The sequence below is a fragment of the Cydia amplana genome, chromosome 8 (genome assembly GCF_948474715.1).
Source record: "Cydia amplana chromosome 8, ilCydAmpl1.1, whole genome shotgun sequence".
NCBI lineage: Eukaryota > Metazoa > Arthropoda > Insecta > Lepidoptera > Tortricidae > Cydia > Cydia amplana.
The window spans coordinates 15577455-15596903 of record NC_086076.1 but is presented as its reverse complement, the minus strand read 5'-3'; the positions used below and the strand labels follow the sequence as shown (position 1 = coordinate 15596903).

Here is a 19449-nt window from a genome sequence, read left to right as displayed (position 1 = left end):
CATATTGACAGTGTAATAAAGCTGCTGGCATGTATGTATTACAATATTCACAGCAGAAGATCACAAGACATAAGCTGACAGATACCATTAGGTACAATTGAATTTTGATATTGGTATGAATGAAATAAATCCTTGGGATTACAGAGTAACTCAGGTAAAAGTTAACTCAGGTAAGAAGTCTGTCGATCCAACACCTAACAGTGCTCCGGGGCCATAGTGGTAAATATTCACTGCCTCACTTATATGTTGTGTTATTTTTGTAATCCATGTGTTTTCAGATACATAACATAATGTGATTAAGTATGTCTACATGACATATTAACAAAATGCTATGAACATTTTCTAAAGTTTGTGTCGTGGTAAAATTTACATTCAAGTAAAAAGCATATAAAACAAGTTTGGTAATGTAAATTTAGCCTTGATTGATGCTATATGTATGGTGGTATTATGCTTTCATGATTAACAATGAGTGCTATCTAATACTTTATCCTTTCAGTCAAAATAAAATAGATTACAAGTTTTCAAAAACACTGGAATATTGGTTACAACAACGATAAGGAGAAATTACTTGTTGTTTCACATGTGTGTGTGTGTGATATTACACATGCTTATTGCAACTGAAATAATGCTTTGTTGGTATGTTTTTGGTTTGTGTAATTTCCAGAAATTTGACAGCAATGATTCTTGAATTGAACGACCATACCGTCGTTGAACGCACTAGAGTGACTATCGGGTCAGGCCTCTATAATGAACCCAAATGGACATGGGTAATATTTCAAAGTTAATTGGTTATGGATGCCAGGTATATTATGTCCTAGTGCTCATAATTATATATGGAGAAAATATGTTGATAAGTGGCTATTCTCCGATGTCATGGAAAATGAGGTATTTATTTAGAAATAAAATGTTTGTTCATGTTGTACATGTATACTAACGGTCAGTATGTGTTACATTGACTGTGTGTGGTTAGTAAAATGCGCTTTGTGAATAAGCGAAAGGTGACATTTATTTGTAGCTGGTTAGTATTGTCTGTGACAAATGTAGTTGCTCCATGTTTCCGGAGCCTCCTCGGACGGAATATTTTAAAAGACAGTTCATATCACATATAACCTCCTGCATCTTTGCAATTAACATTAAGCTGCAGACATACTGATAAATATTTGAAATGTTGAGAAAATTTCTGTCTGTACATATTATTGATTGGTTCTATGTATGAAAAATCTTATGAATGTTCATATACAAATTAATTGCATACAGCTTATAGTATGTTGTTTTCTTCATTGGGATGTTGGTTTAAGTTTGCATTGCAAATATTTTTCACAAAATGTCTCATGTTATAAAATGAACCAAAGACATATATTTAAACAGACTTACCAAACTAATGAAAGTTATTGGCATGACATTGTCAAGTGTTTGAGTTATTGACAATGATAATCATTTGTGTTCTAACAGTATGTTTCAGATGCATTTCCTTATAACAAAACTTTATTGCTGGTGAAGTTTTGACTATAATTTTATAATAGGTACTTGCACCGATGAAGTATGATTACAGGTGTTTCCAAGGTTTAATCCTGTCAAAGAGATGGACATATTGAACAAGATATTTACTGAGCTGAGTATGACACTGGTAAAGCAGGTTGTTGCTAATGGTAAGCGAGGTAAATACTTTCAGGAGTCAATATGGATATTGACGGTCTACATGATACATGTCTTTTACATACAAGTGCGACTGGACTCTAAACGTTCCAGTCCGATAAGTGTTTTATGGGTGAATATTAAACGAAGGTAAATAGCTTGGTTAAAGCTTTCCAAATAACTATTTTAACCCATTCACTGCTAATGAACATTGACCGAAGAATATCATGTCATGAGCTACTGTTTGAAGTTATTGACGGTTTTCGTCTGAACTTGTAGTGTGTTATGGTACCGTTTGCATTAATAAACAGTACACTTTTATTACTTCTGGGTTTCATAAATCAGAAGTTATAAATAATAATATGTTTCACAAATTTTGTGGGTTCACTAAGTATGTATTTCATTGTTTTGAAAAATGCATAAATTGTGGTTTATTATGTTATGAACTCATTTATCTTACAATGTGTGCTTGCATGGCATTTAACAAAATTATTTAGTTTTGTGCAGGTATAAGTTAACCTGGATGATGATGTGTTGAGTTATCTACACATAAAATGCACATGCACAGCTGGAGAAAATCAACCATGTGTGTCTTGGGATTGGAAGCTTTATGGTTTAAGCATATGTGCCATGATTTGACTGATTGGTCATTATCAATATACACTTCATGATGGTTGAAAAATACAATTTGTGAAACCTCGATAAGGCGAACCTGGGTTACTGTTGTCATACTTATGTGTTTTGTTAACAGGTTTGCCGACTAAAATAAACACATTGTGCTTGATTAATTTTATTAGACACTCGGATTGAGAACTGAGTGATTATTTTATTTATATTACTTACTCTCGAGTTTGGAATCGAGTTGTGATTTTGTTTATCCCGGATTTAGAACTGGGTTACTGTTGACATACTTATGTGTTTTGTTAACAGGTTTGGCGACTAAAATAAACACATTGTGCTTGATTAATTTTATTAGACACTCGGATTGAGAACTGAGTGATTATTTTATTTATATTACTTACTCTCGAGTTTGGAATCGAGTTGTGATTTTGTTTATCCCGGATTTAGAACTGGGTTACTGTTGTCATACTTATGTGTTTTGTTAACGGGTTTGCCGACTAAAATAAACACATTGTGCTTGATTAATTTTATTAGACACTCGGATTGAGAACTGAGTCATTATTTTATTTATATTACTTACTCTCTTCAATGTCTGCTATAGAGCTTTAATTATTATGTGCTCTTTAAGAAGGGCTGTTACTTTAGTCTTGGCAAGGGATGCTATCCTTAATAGGCTACTTCCTGGCGCCGGTAATCGCAACAGAGGCTTTAAGGAGCGGCCTGTTGCTTGTCACTATCCTTGAGAGGGTGGTTGTTGCTGATATTTGCAGTGTAGGCTTTAAGAAGCGGACCATTGCATGTGATATAAGACTATCCTTCAGAGGATGGTTGTTACAGGTATTTGCAGTGTAGGCCTTAAGAGGCGGACCATTGCATGTGATATAAGACTATCCTTCAGAGGATGGTTGTTACTGGTATTTGCAGTGTAGGCCTTAAGAGGCGGACCATTGCATGTGATATAAGACTTTCCTTAAGAGGATGGTTGTTACTTGTATTTGCAGTGTAGGCCTTAAGAGGTGGACCATTGCATGTGATATAAGACTATCCTTAAGAGGATGGTTGTTACTTGTATTTGCAGTGTAGGCCTTAAGAGGTGGACCATTGCATGTGATATAAGACTTTCCTTAAGAGGATGGTTGTTACTGGTATTTGCAGTGTAGACCTTAAGAGGCGGGCCATTGCATGTGATATAAGACTATCCTTAAGAGGATGGTTGTTACTTGTATTTGCAGTGTAGGCCTTAAGAGGTGGACCATTGCATGTGATATAAGACTTTCCTTAAGAGGATGGTTGTTACTTGTATTTGCAGTGTAGGCCTTAAGAGGTGGACCATTGCATGTGATATAAGGCTATCATTAAGAGGATGGTTGTTACTTGTATTTGCAGTGTAGGCCTTAAGAGGTGGACCATTGCATGTGATATAAGACTATCCTTAAGAGGATGGTTGTTACTGGTATTTGCAGTGTAGGCCTTAAGAGGCGGACCATTGCATGTGATATAAGGCTATCCTTAAGAGGATGGTTGTTACTGGTATTTGCAGTGTAGGCCTTAAGAGGCGGACCATTGCATGTGATATAAGACTATCCTTAAGAGGATGGTTGTTACTGGTATTTGCTGCAGTGCAGGCCTTAAAAGGCGGACCATTGCATGTGATATAAGACTATCCTTAAGAGGATGGTTGTTCCTGGTATCTGCAGTGCAGGCTTTAAGAGGCGGACCATTGCATGTGATATGATATTATCCTTAAGAGGACCATTATTTCTACTACCGATAAATGTTTTATCTATATCGTATCGTACTATTTGTTGTTGACCTTGAGAGGTTGGCTTGAGACCTTGTTTACAAAAGGATATTTTAATGACCTTAAGACTGATGATCTCAAGGTTACCTTGAAAGGGTTGCTTGCACTTATACCTTCTAGGGATCGCTGGCGAAGTACCGGATCCAGTAGAGTTGGAGGGAGTGCCTGTTCAAAATACCCAGTTGGAGCGAGTGCGTGCACCGGGCTCCGTGACAACCTTATCGTGAAGGGCTGACTTCTACGGTCGTTGCGCCTACAAGGGCAGTGGTGTCCTAGCCTAGGCAGCTCCGCACATGCATGAGACGTGTCCCATGTTAGCCTCTCACGAGTTGTACGCATTTTTGTGCGTGCATGCGAGGGAGTCTTACATCCTACAACGTAGAAGCCAATTGTGAGTTTGTTCCAAGTCTTTGCTTTTAAAACGACACAAATAGTCATTGTTACGTTAAGCGGTCAGTATGAAATGCACCGCTCATGGAAGGTTTGGGTTAGCTGCATGGGTATACATGCTAGAGATTTATAAATATCTAATAAATCCTTCCAAGTTATATGATGTTATTCACAAGAAAATAATTTATGACAGATGGTGTTACAAAAAAAAGGGGGGTGGTTTATCTACCTGCCGCTAGATTTCACGCTCATCGCAATATTTTATTACTTGCATAATTAATTAATTGGTATTTATATCCTCTTGGTGTCATATGCACGTGAATTAAGCCTTTTGTGTATTTCAAGCAAGTGCTGAGCAGACTTGCATATCCTAACACCTCTCATACCACGGATTATTTGGTACCTAGCCTGGTCATGCTTTCTTACATTTGGTTCAGTCGGCTTAAGCCCTTACTCCAATTCGACTGAAATAGAACTAAATATCTTGGTGTAAGTTGACAATAACGAAATAGACCGTTTCAACGGAACTCGAGTCGAATTACTCAAAAGGACCAAGGCTTGTATATCGGCTGAGCGTAAAAGGTGCTTGTTCAATTCGCAGAATATTGAACTGGTGGAGGCTACATCCACCTGGTGAAGACCCAGCTTGCTGCGACTGCGTTGGCTGTGGCAGACTTCAGTGGCTGCACTGATGACAGTGACCTGCGGGGCGCTGGTCGGGTCAGGCGATGGCCGAGCTAAAAGGCGGCATCGTCAAACAGCGGTCTTGACATCACTACGAGAACCGGGGATAGAGCAACACTATGACGTCTGTCATCTAGAGATCGGTTTTTGCGCGTGATCAGCGTCGCGTATTACCTAAGTCCAAAACTCTGATTATTATTGTGATTCCCTAATAAATATTGTTATAAATGGTGCTCTGGTGTTTTTACCCTTACAGTATGTTGTAGGTGATAACTCGAATCAAGTGATGAAATGGCGCGGGCCTATTCGTACCGAGTTGGCCAAGGATGTCAAAGTGACCAACATAGCAACATGTGCCTAAATGTTAAAGAGTGCTAGATTGAAAAGTCACATTATTCGCAAAGTTTATGAATTAAAATAAAACCAATATAGTAAACACCCCTTTAATGGACGTGGCAACAATAATGAGACGTGTACCACATATCCTGTAAAATAAGTACATATTTGACGTCAGTTTTGAAACACTGGAAATTGTTTACTACTTATAAACAAAAATCATAGAGCTGCTTAATTTTTCACGTTTTATTAATTTCTAATTGTTTTAAAATAAAAGGCGCCATACTGCACATTAGTGGAGGAAAAAACGTGGTTTTAATTTGTTAATTATTTAGAAACCAATTGCACTATTGCACTAAGCATCTTTCATTATACGGCAGACTGAGGTCCGCTTGGCGAAATAATACCAGCGACTGCCATCTGACCTTCCAAATTTAAAGACTTGTTTGATAAGTCTGGTTTTCGCGATGTTTTTCTGTTTATCGATAAACGACTGCAGGTACCTAATTTTCAAATGATATCAAATAATAGATTTAAGTTCCGAAAAACTCATTGTGGTATGAGCACTTCGAACTCGGGACCTCGGGTTCGAAAATCGTACTCCTTGCCCCTAAACTACTAATGGTTAGAGACCCGTTTACATTGTTCTTGAGTGTACAATCGTTCCCGTAACATAATAAATATTCAGTTCAAACATTTTCAAAATTAAGAGTTGTTGTGTCAGAAACAATAATTCAACAAAAACAGTCTTTAAACCTAAATAATATACACAATAAAGAACAGTAAAACAATAATTTTGATTAGAAAAAATATAATGAAAGATACACAGACACACACACACAGAGACACAACGAATAAATAAATAAAAATTTTAAATAACTTACATATTCTTAAAGTATCAATCACTTTGAATGCTTACCTATTAAAATTAACTTTTTGTGATCAATCAAAACCTACAAAAATCCAGTCTTGTTCCCGACTCTTTCTACACATCATATATTTTTTCAGCTTACATACCTATATATGGCTAAAATGTACGCACGTCATGTATAGTCAAATACAATTTCAGTACGGGTCGTGTCAAAGACTCATTTCAAAACATTGTTTATTGGAATAGGTTCTACGCAATCCTTCGCCCTTTTTGTGATGTAGGTACATAAATTTATAAATATAGATTATTGCTAGTAATAGTACATTATTGTCGAGGTTCGGAAGTAGCTACTTGCAGGCTGAGGATTCGTTTTAAACGGACGACCTTGGGAGTCCGTTTAATTGAATATGAAGCCAGCAAGTAGCCTTCCAGCCGAGTCATATATAGTGCTTTTCTCAAAAATGGTGCAAGAAATAGAAATATTTTACAGAAGCAACGTTCTAAGTTTCACAGAAAAAAGTAAAACCATTAAAAAGATTTGCTTGCCGCCATAAAAAAAAGAAGTGTATTTTTCTGCTGAAAATACATAACCAACGTATTTGAGACACCTAAATAATCGCGGTACCAACATTATAATAAAAAGTGCTGATCATCTGTTTGGCTGTTTAATGGACCTATGCCTTCATTTGATATGACCATTTAAAGTTTTAAAAAGTTTGGAACTCGTTAAATAATGGAATTTGTTGCATACAACTCCGACCGAAATCGAGATTGCAATGTTTTTAACTTTTTAATTTTTTGAATGACCATAAACTACGCACTTCCCGACCTATTTTTTAACCGGCAACGTCGACTTTGCCGTCCATTTTTGAGAAAAATAAATTAGTACCTATATACCACTGACAATCCGCAACATGGCCGTACTGGTGAAGGACCAATAGAATCTTATCAGGCTTAACCTACCTACCTATACTCAGTGACAAATAATATTGTTGTAATTAACTTCATCAAAGTTCATTATAAGTAAATAGGTACTTAATTTGTGCGCGTTTATTTGTAACGACTCTGAATTTGATTTGTACGAAAATTACCTGAATGTATGAAAAATTTAAAGTACCAATTAAACTCTCTTTCCAGAGGGCCTACCCCGAACCACGTTCGACGTGTTGCCTCTCTGTCACACTTGTAAATTCGTACGTAAGTGTGACAGGGAGGCAACACATCGAACGTGGTTCGCGGTAGGCCCTCTGGTATTTTAAATCGAAATTGGCTTTGAAACGACACATTGACTGACACTAATATTTTGACATTTCATTAGCGTTGCTTCACTTTCTTGATGACCGTCCTATAGCCTCTCTTCCCAGCCTTATAGGACATCTCGTAGAGCTGTCCCTTGTTGTCGTACCAGCGCACGGTGCCCAACACGTCCAGCGCCGCCTCGTTCGTGCCGGGGTTCAGGATGGTGCCGCGCTCCGTCCGGGACGAACCGTCGCTTGTGTCGTAACTGGAAAAGCCATAAAAGAAACTTAAATAAGTATCTAGAAAAACGAATACTAAAACTTTTATTACTCTTATAACTAAACTGTTTTTTTAAACTTTGATTAATTTTAGGAGCCTTTACTTTACTGATATAATTCTTGAATAAAGATAGATCTAATCGATCGGATTATATCGCGTACAATGAATTTAAATAAAATACACCCCGATAATAATAAAATAATAAAAATCAATACCCGTAAAAACATATGAAACCGGGATGTACTATTAAAAATCGAAATGTTTATAAATGTACTATGCGCAAACATACGTCTACGCATCTGTTGTTATTCCAAACTGTTTTCCACAATTACTGAAACTAGGTACATCATTATGATAGTGTATTTAATATTTTGTTTCCGCGAATATTGTCAGTAATTTTCTATTATTAGACAACGCACATCCATTTCAGTGATGTCAAAAACTATATTCATGTCAAAATGACCAGCTCTTGATGATTTGACTTACACGAAGTAAGATACGTAAGATTTTGATAAGGGTTTTTGTACCGTTACATCGGTATTTAATTTGTTCAATGGGTATGCGATGGACGGGCATTCAACTGAGTGGAGGCGGTTGATCATGTTTTTGTCACTTTGATCCTTACGACTTCTCTGTTCTACTTTTTACAACACAATTGTGACATGTCATGTATCAAAACGGTTTGATGTGTATTTGAATGAGTAATTTGACAGGTTACAAGATAAATCGATGTGAGTTTATAACGAATATATGTCTATAACTGTTTTGTGTATGTATGTATGTTTAAGCTGCAAATTTATTTAACCGTAATCGTACCTGTAGCCACGTTTAACCGAGGATCGTATTCAGCTCTGCCAAATTAAGAAAAAAAAAACTCTTTGTTTACAAACGCACCAAAATGTAACGAGACATTCTGGTACTCGTTAAGATTGAAGATAGTGACTGGGTGCGTTGCCCTACCGTCGTTAAAATATAACTGTTTTTAGCAAGTATTCGCTACCCAAATAATTTGCACTTGCACCATTCACCTAGGAATATTTAACTCGTTAAACCGGTTAACCCCGGGTTAGTGGGATGGTGCAAGTGGCGCTTAGTCATGTAGGTAGAAAAAGTACGAGCATTATAAATACAATGTGGACTTATCGACAAACATTTCTAAATTGGACCCCTGGTTATATGACACAGAACATGGGCGCCATGCTTGTTGAATTTACCATTATCTGTCTATCAGTCGCGATTAGTCGCGAATCTGTAAAAGAAGTTTTGCTTTAATACCTACTTATAATAACTAGGCCATTCATTCAACCTACCTAGGTACCTACTTATTTATAAAGTTAAAAACAAAATCCTACCGTATTACGATGCCCCTTGCGCTTTATTAACCGAAACTTAAATTTTGATGTCAAAATGATATCGCCCGTGCCGGTACAGTTATTCGAATTGGCCTCAAACATATCACCGCACCATGTTTTCCTAGTCGCGGCTAATTACATATCCATGCTTAATTTGCAAACAAATACAACTAATGCACATACAAATATTGAACAGCATTCGATTGATATGCACTTATTTGTCCGGAATACAACGGGTTTATATGTTTTGAGAACGTTTGGCGAAAAGCCAGTGCAGTAAAGTAAGGCAACTCTGAAAGCAGACAATTCATTGATTCGAAGCTTGGCGTAGAAATAAAAATTTCAAGAACGTGAGGAGATTTAACACTAAGTAAGACCTAATATTATAGAGTGTTTTAAATACTTATAAAGTTTTTGTCCTTATTCTATTAACTTATTATTAATCCTGCTCTCATAATTAATTAGATACGTATGTCTAAATCCTGATTTAATAAACATCCTATAAAATGTTATATCGGGTAAAATAGAGATGTCGCAGCTGATATTGATATTTTTGTTGGTCTAGCTAGTTAGCAGTTTTTATCGAAATATATATTTTTTTAATACTTCGTCGATTTATTTAATGGCATGGCACTTCTTGTCATGATATGTTCAAAAACCTACAATCCAGTCGAAGAGAAAATACTGAAACTTACAAAAAAAATTCATTGATGGGAAGGCCGGTTTTTAAATACCTATAGTTATTTACTTGCCAAAAACAATACCGGCCAAGGGTTATTATTCCCATGATTTAATGCGTATTTGCCACGGAACTGCCAGTTTAAGCATGATCCACATTTACTCATAGTTGTTACGGTTCACGAGGTCACGCTTATAATGGTTTGCGTAAGATAAGTGCTCGGTAAGAGATGCGAAAAACCAGCCAAGTTTGGAAAGCACGTCGCTCGGTAATCGTGTTATGCAGCTGAGCACGTGAGGTTAATGAGGACAAATAAATGGCGACGGTTCACTCCGTATGTACAATTTGTACAAAAGTCGTTAAAACGCGGATCAAGGTGTATCAACAGTACATTAACACTAAAAAGAAATGAAAACAATTTATATAAAAAATATTTGTACATAGTAACCAGCTTTGATTGCTCTTGTAGTAACAATTTTAACTTTTATTTCGATATGAGGTATAAACACCATTGTAATTGTGGGATTCGTGAGTCCTTATTGTAAAACTTATTTCTCCGGAAATTTCCAGTTTTCGGAATCGACAAAACATTACTTACTAATACTATTACTTAATAATAAAAAAACAAAGATGGTTTGCAATGTTTGTATAATCGTCACAAATGTTACCCTTAGGTTATTTATGTACCTATTTAAATGTTAAAGTACAAGAACAATATTGTATGTGGGTACGTTTTTCAATAAAAATCATCAATGGAGCACAACTCGGTTTTTCCCTATTCATTAATTAATTATTCAAAATCTGATAAGACACAACAATGTTTTGGTGCAATAGTTGTTGGACTTGTTGGTAAACAACAATATTCTAAGCAACATTTCGAACTTAGGTATATGTATTACATCATCATATTCATCATAGTGGACGTGACTGCATATAGACAGTCAATTTATTTTAGAATTATCACTTTTATTGTGTTTATTAACTTGTAAATGGATTGCTCATGAGTTATGATTTCCCGGCAACGTAATAATTGAATGAATTGGTTATTTGAACTTCTAAATAAAGCATTGACTTTATATTTATGTACCTACCTACTGGCATTTCTTTATATTTATCGATGAGTGAATAACAATCAAAACGAGTCAGGATGTGTTAAAAAGATATTTATGCCGTAATTTTACTAGGAATTTTGATTGCCAGATTATATGTTACATAGGTAAATACAAGTTTTACCTCAAGTGATCAGACATGCTTTATTTTAATATAATAATAAAACTTTTGTTTGTGGTTGCCACAGAGAGTCCCATGCCTTATTAGGTATGCTGTTTATTTATCGAATATTATATTTTATTTATTGATTATATATAATTTATTCTCGAGGTCGCTTTCTTACTATCACTGAGGCTAATAAATCCTGTCTGCTGGGTTCTGGACGTTCTGGGCAAGGATTATCACTTTATAATCTCTGATATACATATTTAACAATCAGCTCTTTGGTTAGGTCTCACTTTTATTTAAACTATAAAATATGTACTCACTAGAAATTGTAGGAGTTGGGCATATCAGCAGTTTGCATCTCATAGTGTATAACCTGTGGTTTGGCCTGTCCGTCGACTGCAGGGCTCGCCCAACATTGCGTCAGCAGTGCTCCAAGGACCTTAAAATACCACTGTTTATTTATAAACCTCATATAAGAATAATCTAAACATCATTAAAATCAAATTGACAAAAAAAGCTGTGAGATCAGATACACAACTTTTTAAATATTTTTAAAGACTGGAAGAAGTCCTAATACTAACAATTTATTTACAAGGTCACTAGAAAGTTTCAGCAAAATTGGGGGTTTACTTTTCTCTGTAACTGTCAGTACGTTCGAGATAGATATTCCCGTTAATGTTTGGACAACGTTTCAACGGCTTTTACTTCCTTTTTGCATTTTTGATACCTAGTCTTATTATATGAGAGATCTGGTTATATGAGAGGTCTTTAACTTATATTAATAGTATTAATACTAACTAAACAATAACCAAAACATCCCGTATCGGAACAAGTGCGTAAACGTAAACAAATTACTAAGTAAATAAACACACGAATGCACACTGAATATGAATAGTTGCGACAGCACACATAGAGACTTCAGCAGAAAACACTCGTAGTTCTAGTAACCCTAGTTTACCGGTACTGTTTCAGAGCCAAGGCTGCGGTTGACTTTATTTTGATGCTGCCATTAACAGTATATTTCCGCAACTTTTTCTGGTAGAAACAATATTCTACAAAACACCAATATTATACCCCAGCTTTTAGAAAGTACATCTATAAATCATTATATTTTTAAATATATAAATAATTAACTCTTCACCTTAATTTACCTAATGATTTCAGGATGCTACTTGACCTCACATTACTCTTTACATTGACACCAAAATATTAAAGTTATTGAATAGACAAGTGGGACCTATGACATTACCTTGTATACCCGAAGCTAGAACTAAGGATAGCCTAAAGGCCACATATATACTAAAGATTCGCACAAGCGTTAAATATTCACACACTAATCCCAATCATTACGACACCACGTTCTGTCTGATGACAGATACAACAAACTTTTCGGCACTAGAGATAAACAAAGAGTACCTACCAGAAATAAAAACATGATGTGTGAATGAATTGCAAAAGGATGACTTCCTGGACAGGTTGATGTTCGAATGTGCGACGATTTTGCAAGATCTCCTTATATAGGAGGACGCGAGCCGCGGGTGCACGTCGCTCGGGCTTAGCTGAAACTGAGTCAATTACCTGGTGATCGACATATGAATGGACTGATAGTACCCGCCCATTACGTCACTACGTTTTTTTTAGGGATTTCGATTGATACCTGTGCGATTAAGTGAAAATGGTCATACGTGACCGTTGAAGTTCTTATGTTTTATATAATTTGCGGAATATAATTAAATTCTATAAATATTTACAAACGTAACAATTTAAATTGTGTGGCAGTGTCAAGGTGACACCAACAGCATCCGAATGTTCGTCTATTGTCAATAGCGATGATAACAGGTTATCGTCGATTGGGTATTCGCATACGAATACATTAGTCAGTTGTCGAGATCCTCCCGTAGGAATCGAAGGCTAAATGAAAAGTATAGATTAAATAAGTTAGTTGTTGGATCAAAAATTGAAAATAAATTATTTATCATTTTCAGTTAAAAAAAATAAGGAGATTTATTTATTTATTTCTAATTTATTTATTTTTAAATTAAAAATATAGTAATTTAAATTATTAAATAAAATAAAAACACAAATAAAAAGAAAGAAAGAAATTATTCAATTAATACTTATACCAAATATTTATTTGAGTAGGTAGGTATCTACCTAGTCTTGAAAAACTTTAATTCGGCACATGAACTAAAAAAAACGCTGTTAGCAGCAACGATTGATCACCTATCTTATTGCAAGCGCCCTTAGTCCTAAGTACTTTGCAGGAAAGTCACTAGGTACACGAGTGTGTACCTATAGGTGAGATGCGTTACCTTACCGACTTTGTTCACATCGTACCTTGCCATCAGTAGAACATTGTACTCTTAATCGCCGTCATGATTGTCATGAATCACACAACTACATAAATATAATCGCATTTAAACATACATAAATACAGGTACTACCTTTACCTATCTGATTAAGTCAGGAACACAAATTGTAGTGTTGTTTTCTTAAATTTGCGGCTCGGGACAAATCTAGCCCAAGAATGAGGGATTGGCCAACAACAGGCCCAAATATCGTAATCTGTAGGCGCTTAGCGTACGTTTTATGGCTGTAGCGCCAATACAACAACTAAACGTAACAGCCGGAACTGAGTGTCACGATTTACGGCTCGGAATAACAATTTGCCAGGATTGAGTAAGATTTTTATTCGGTAAGTCGACTAAAGGCTTCGTCATACAGACGCGTTTTCCGGGCGCGGCGTGAGCGGGGCGTGAGCATTTTATATGTAAAAGCGGCGCGCCTTACCACGGCTGCGTTGATAGCAGTGTAAAACTGACATATTCGCTAACGTCTGCGTAACTTACTTTCTGTACATCTCGCTCGTATTAATGTAAGAGTACGAGCGAGATGCATAGAATATAAGTTACGCACACGTTAGCGAATATGTCAGTGTCAAATGGTAACCTTATGGGTAAATATTAAACCTTATGGGTGTTTAGGAATATTAACTTTTCTAAGCTGATAATCGATGTCGTTCCAAAACTAGACGAGGTTCTTAAATGAACAAACATTAAAATGTAGGTTCTCATGTAAAATAGAACCATATCTGGCATTTCTCTGATAATTTTCTCTTTGACTTTATATTGTTAAACAAAAACTATCATAACAGTTTTTTTAATTGAATTACATGTAATTAAATAACGTGTCATAGAAATACATGTAGTTAAATTACTTGATGCAATTGTAATTACTATAATTCAATTTTTTTTTTTATACGTCAAACCGTCTACTTCATTGAAGAGCACCGAATTATCCTACACATACAATATAATAATAACAGCATAGGTACCTACAGATCCACAGCGCAGGCTTCGTCATCATACAGAAAGCTCATCCACCTCAGGTTTCGTCAAAATAATTCAATTAAGATTATATATTCTAGAAATACAGGTTTAATTTCCTTTAAATGATCTGTGTATTTTTTGAGTTCATTATTTTAATAATCTATTTTATTTTATTTTAATACACAAAAACAAATTTTGCACTTCCTAATGTCAAACCTTACAATCTAAACCAAAACGAATGCACATAATAGACAAAAAAACTTTAATTCGGCACATGAACTATATTAAACATTACTATAATTAAACATAATTTTTAATTACAATTAGGTACCTACATTTTTTTTTCTCTAGCCTATTTTGGTGTCCCACTGCTGGGCAAAGGCCTCCCCTCGTTTTCTCCACTCGACCCTGTCATCGGCATTTTCCCACCATTTGGGGTAGAATGCGTCCAAGTCGTCCCGCCATCTCCTTTTCGGTCTGCCTGAACTCCGGCCTGCACCGTCTATTGTGTTCCGTGGGTCCCACTCAGTAACCATTTTTGTCACTCAGTACCACTCAGTACCTACATTTATTGGTTATTAAACTACTCAATTACTGTTTTAACGAAATACACACGTAAACAGAACCGAGAACCTGAAGAGTATATAGGTATATAGGGCGCACTTTTTTATTCAATTAAATGTTTAATAGTATTTTATAAATTACTTGCCTCGATATTATGACCTAAAAGTTTCAAATTTTAATGTTATTCGCAAGTTATGATATATCCTAATAAATAGGTATCACACTTCGCAAATTCCGAAAAAAAAAACTGTAAAGGCTTGTTCAGATATTGGATGAAGGAGGAATTTTCATTTAACTTTCTACTTGGAAAGTTCAGTGAAAGTGTATTTATAACCACCCAGTTTTTGTGTAAACTTGGCACTTGAAACATTCAACAGGATTTGGCACTACACCAACGTACATTCCACACAAGTAAAAGGTACCTACTGTATATAATCTCGTTGTCTACAATCCTGCACTAAGTACAATTTTTCTGTTTGACCCAATGGTTAACTGGTAGAGAATGCCTTAAGGCATTAAGTCCGCCATTTGTGCAATTTTTTTATCATGCAATAAAGTTTAAATAAATAAATAATCTAAAGCAACCTTTTACCCTTTCAAAGTTCCATTCTCCCGTGATCCGCTTTCGGCAATCTAATCCCAAGTAGTTGATCCCAAGGAATCTAAGTTTAAATCAAAGGTAAACATAAATAAAACAAAAAAAATACACGTAACGTGATGAGTAAGAGCGGTTTCGCACTACGTCCGATCCGAATCCGATCCGAACACGTGAAAATATGGGTCTAGAAAACTCGGACCGAATTCGGATATTCGCTTACGCACTAGTCCTATCCGAACCCGTGAAAATAATTATGGGTCTAACTCAGACCGAATTCGGATATTCGCTTACGCACTACCACTAGTCCTATCCGAACCCGTTGGTTGTATATTAGTGGCTCCCTGCCGCTTCACGTCACCCAGCCGCATACCCCGCCCGCTCCGCTGCCCCTCTGCTCGTACGCAGCTCGGCTTTAACTCGGACGCAGTGCGCGAGCGTTCATACAAATAATACTAAGGCTACTTCGGTCCGTCAAAAATCTTCTCCGGAATGGAGATTCTAGAATGACGGAAAGAAATCGGATGACGGATATCGGATGTATAGTGCGTAACTTACCATAGAAATAGTTCTACGGCTACAACGGACCATATTTTCACGGGTTCGGATCGGATTCGGATCGGACGTAGTGCGAAACCGCCCTAACACATTCACTGCCACGAACTTGTTAGGTGGCCTCACCTCATATTGTATTGGGGCGCTTGGCACTGAAAGTGTTAACCTGCCTATGTAGGTGTAGTGACTTAATCGGTTTTCCGCTAGTAAAACCTATCGATTGTTTCTTAGAGTTTGAATGTCCTACCTGGTTATGATTGAATTATGATTCTTCATTAGATTTGCATGATTTTATTAGCTACACTTTTGTCACGACTCCCATGGACGAGTTTATACGGCAATATTGTCAGATTACAGAAGTTGATAACCAAATAAAGTTATCTTTTGCAGTTTAAACAAATATAGGAATCTTCCTACTCGTAAGTATTTAACATCTACATGGATACGAGTAAATAAAACACGTTAATTCTTATATCGAATAAAATTAAGCTTTAGTAAAAACTCGCCAATAGTAATAACATTTTAATACAGTACCTATATAAAATATCTTTTTTCATTTATTAATATATAATTTTTATTAATATGGCCCGGCAGCTTGAATATGTCATGCTCGCTTAAAAGTCTTTGCTTACGGTGGCGTTGTTGATCGGGTCGCCACTTTCCCGAATGAAGGTTGAGAGAGGCGATGGCTGAGATACGCGTCATACTCGTGAACGGGTGCTGTTTGTGGAGACTGGTCTATTTAAGCTAACACGAGCTATTATATTTAGTAACTTTATTTTTGAGTATAATTACATGGACACACCTCATTCGGTTCTCGTATGCTATTTTATTTTTACTATCATTTTCTTTAATTTAATGAATGTTTTAATTAGGTATACAGGATTTTGACTCTTAGAGACCCTATACATCTCTAAGGATAATTTGATTAACTACTATATATTTTAATCTTTTAGTTATGATGACACTTAGAGACATTTACATCTCTAAATAATTTTAGATTATAGTTTTTGTATCTTTGTGTTTTTTTTTTTTCAATACTATTGTTATTGCGTTTTCTGTAATTCGACATTTAGAGGCTTTATACATCTCTATGTTAGTTTGATTTGATATTTACGGCTTAGTTGTATTTTATAATTATTGATGTGTTTTTTTTTTTTGCTGTATGTAAATTCCATATTGACGTGTAAAAGTGCCCTTGTGGCCTATTTGCTGAATAAATGTTGATATTTGATATTTGATATTTGATATTATTTCCGACATTGACAGTAGTTTTCTTTTTCAGGATTTTTTTTCAACTCTATAATTATTCCAGAAAATGAAAATGTTATTATTATTCCTTATGTTGAATATGCTTTTTGATTATGGATGCTCAATAGAAAGTAGATTGGAAACTATCCTAACCAGTCAAAGACATGGAAATAATCTCAGAACTCTAGTAACACTTCCTTTTTATGAACAACCTTATCCTGAGTGGGAACATAGTTCAAAAAAAAGAAATACTAGAAGGAAATATAGAAGAAGAAAATGTAAACGTAGCTCAAGGGAAGTGTGTCTGCGATATTCTGAGCATGACAAAAATGGTCGCACAAGGTATTCGTCAGTATTGTGTAGTCTCAGAGATGTAGCAAAGCTGTTCAAAAACAGATTTGATAATGTAGAAGTTGTATCGGATTGATTTAAATTGAAAGTCTAAAATTGATGAAAAACACATTTTTTTTTCGTTATACATAATATATTTGTATATAAAATCTTGAAATACATAAAATAGGGTTATTTGTGGAATAATACGTCAGGCAAATGTCCTCCTAGGCTTTGCTGGCACATACGCACTCTTTTGTGAAAATGTTCTATGACCATTTTGCATAGATACGGCTGAATTTCTCCAATGCAGCGTCGAATTTCCTCTTTTAAAGCATGAGTGGTTGTGGAACCAGTGGGATGAATATCATGAATTGATTCACTCTCCCTGAGTTTTCCAACCATTCTGCTTACAGTTGATGAAGTCAAGTCAATATTCCGACCATATTTTGCACGGAATTTTCGAACCGTACCCGCCAAACTTTCATTACTTTTGAAATATTGTTCAATAATAAAAACTTGTTGATCTTTCGTATAACCCGCCATTTTTACAAACCCTAAACATTCAGCTTTCAAATAGTTTTTTTAGGGTTGCCACCACTAAAATACAAAAATGGCGGCAAATTGAAATCTTACGTCCTTTTTGGGACACTCTTTATATCTAATCCTATCTGTGTGTAAATTCATGTGAGCTACCGATTCCTATTCTATTAGTAGCCAATAGTTGATATCAATAATCATGCGTTACTTACGCCTACATATAATAATTCATTACAAATACTTGAGCTTATCTTTGAGTGTAAGTATATAATTTTGCCAGGCGTTGGTAAGAGGATACGCGAAAGTGGACGGTTATTTTTAGCCACTTCTCCTCGCTGGGCGGATATTTTTTTTAACCTATTATTGCAATACAAAATGGAAGAAATTATAATTAGGTAGATCTAGGAATAAAAATACCTAATTAATCATACATGATTAAAGTCTATTTTTTATTCGGTAGACTAAAATGACCTTTCATAGTATGAAATGACACAGGATGTTCATACTAAGAAATGTCATTTTAGTCAACCGAATAAAAAAATAGACTTTACTTCCATTTTCTAACATCAACGATTATGATAAGATGTTACACTATCAGTCTATGACCGTGACCAGCATAACTTACTAACAAAACTAATAACAAAACCTATAAAAATATTTGAGACAAAAAATCTAAACAGTTGAACAATGTCCACAAACTCCAATTTCCAATACTAACTGTGCAAATGGTCTAAATAAAAACCGGCCAAGTGCGAGTCGGACTCGCGTTCCAAAGGTTCCGTACATTAAGTCCGACTCACGCTAGACTGCACATTTCTAATAGGTTTTCCTGTCATCTATAGGTAAAGAACTATTTTGTGTATTTTTTTTCAAAATTTTAGACCCAGTAGTTTTGGAGATAAGGGAGGGAATGGTCATTTTTTGTCTATTTTCTTGAATAACTGCTAAACTATGAATCCTACAATTATAAAAAAAAAACAAGTAAAAAACGGTCACCCATCCAAGTACTGACCCCGCCCGACGTTGCTTAACTTCGGTCAAAAATCACGTTTGTTGTATGGGAGCCCCACTTAAATCTTTATTTTTTTCTGTGTTTAGTATTTGTTGTTATAGCGGCAACAGAAATACATCATCTGTGAAAATTTCAACTGTCTAGCTATCACGGTTCGTGAGATACAGC

At 35.6% G+C, this 19449-nt stretch overlaps 1 protein-coding gene and 2 long non-coding RNA genes across 3 annotated transcripts in view; all 3 read right to left on the bottom strand.

Moving 5' to 3' along the window:
• Positions 1-19449, bottom strand: part of LOC134650357 (uncharacterized) — a 483167-nt gene that overhangs the window by 454949 nt on the left and 8769 nt on the right. The gene's annotated exons all lie outside the window — the stretch shown is intronic.
• LOC134650355 (uncharacterized) overlaps positions 1-19449 on the bottom strand; it is a 355978-nt gene that overhangs the window by 329015 nt on the left and 7514 nt on the right. The gene's annotated exons all lie outside the window — the stretch shown is intronic.
• LOC134650314 (endocuticle structural protein SgAbd-6-like) lies at positions 7594-12699 on the bottom strand. The gene is made up of 3 exons (XM_063505274.1): positions 12526-12699; positions 11426-11544; positions 7594-7842 (listed from the first exon to the last, which is right to left on the bottom strand). The coding sequence occupies exons 1-3, from the start codon at positions 12538-12540 to the stop codon at positions 7653-7655; spliced, it is 324 nt and encodes a 107-aa protein (XP_063361344.1). The 5' UTR covers positions 12541-12699; the 3' UTR covers positions 7594-7652.

Coding starts and splice junctions, on each gene's coding strand:
- LOC134650314 (XM_063505274.1), bottom strand. Junction 7,843..11,425: donor CCCAACTCCTACAATTTCTA/GTGAGTACATAT, acceptor TGGCTTTTCCAG/TTACGACACAAGCGACGGTT.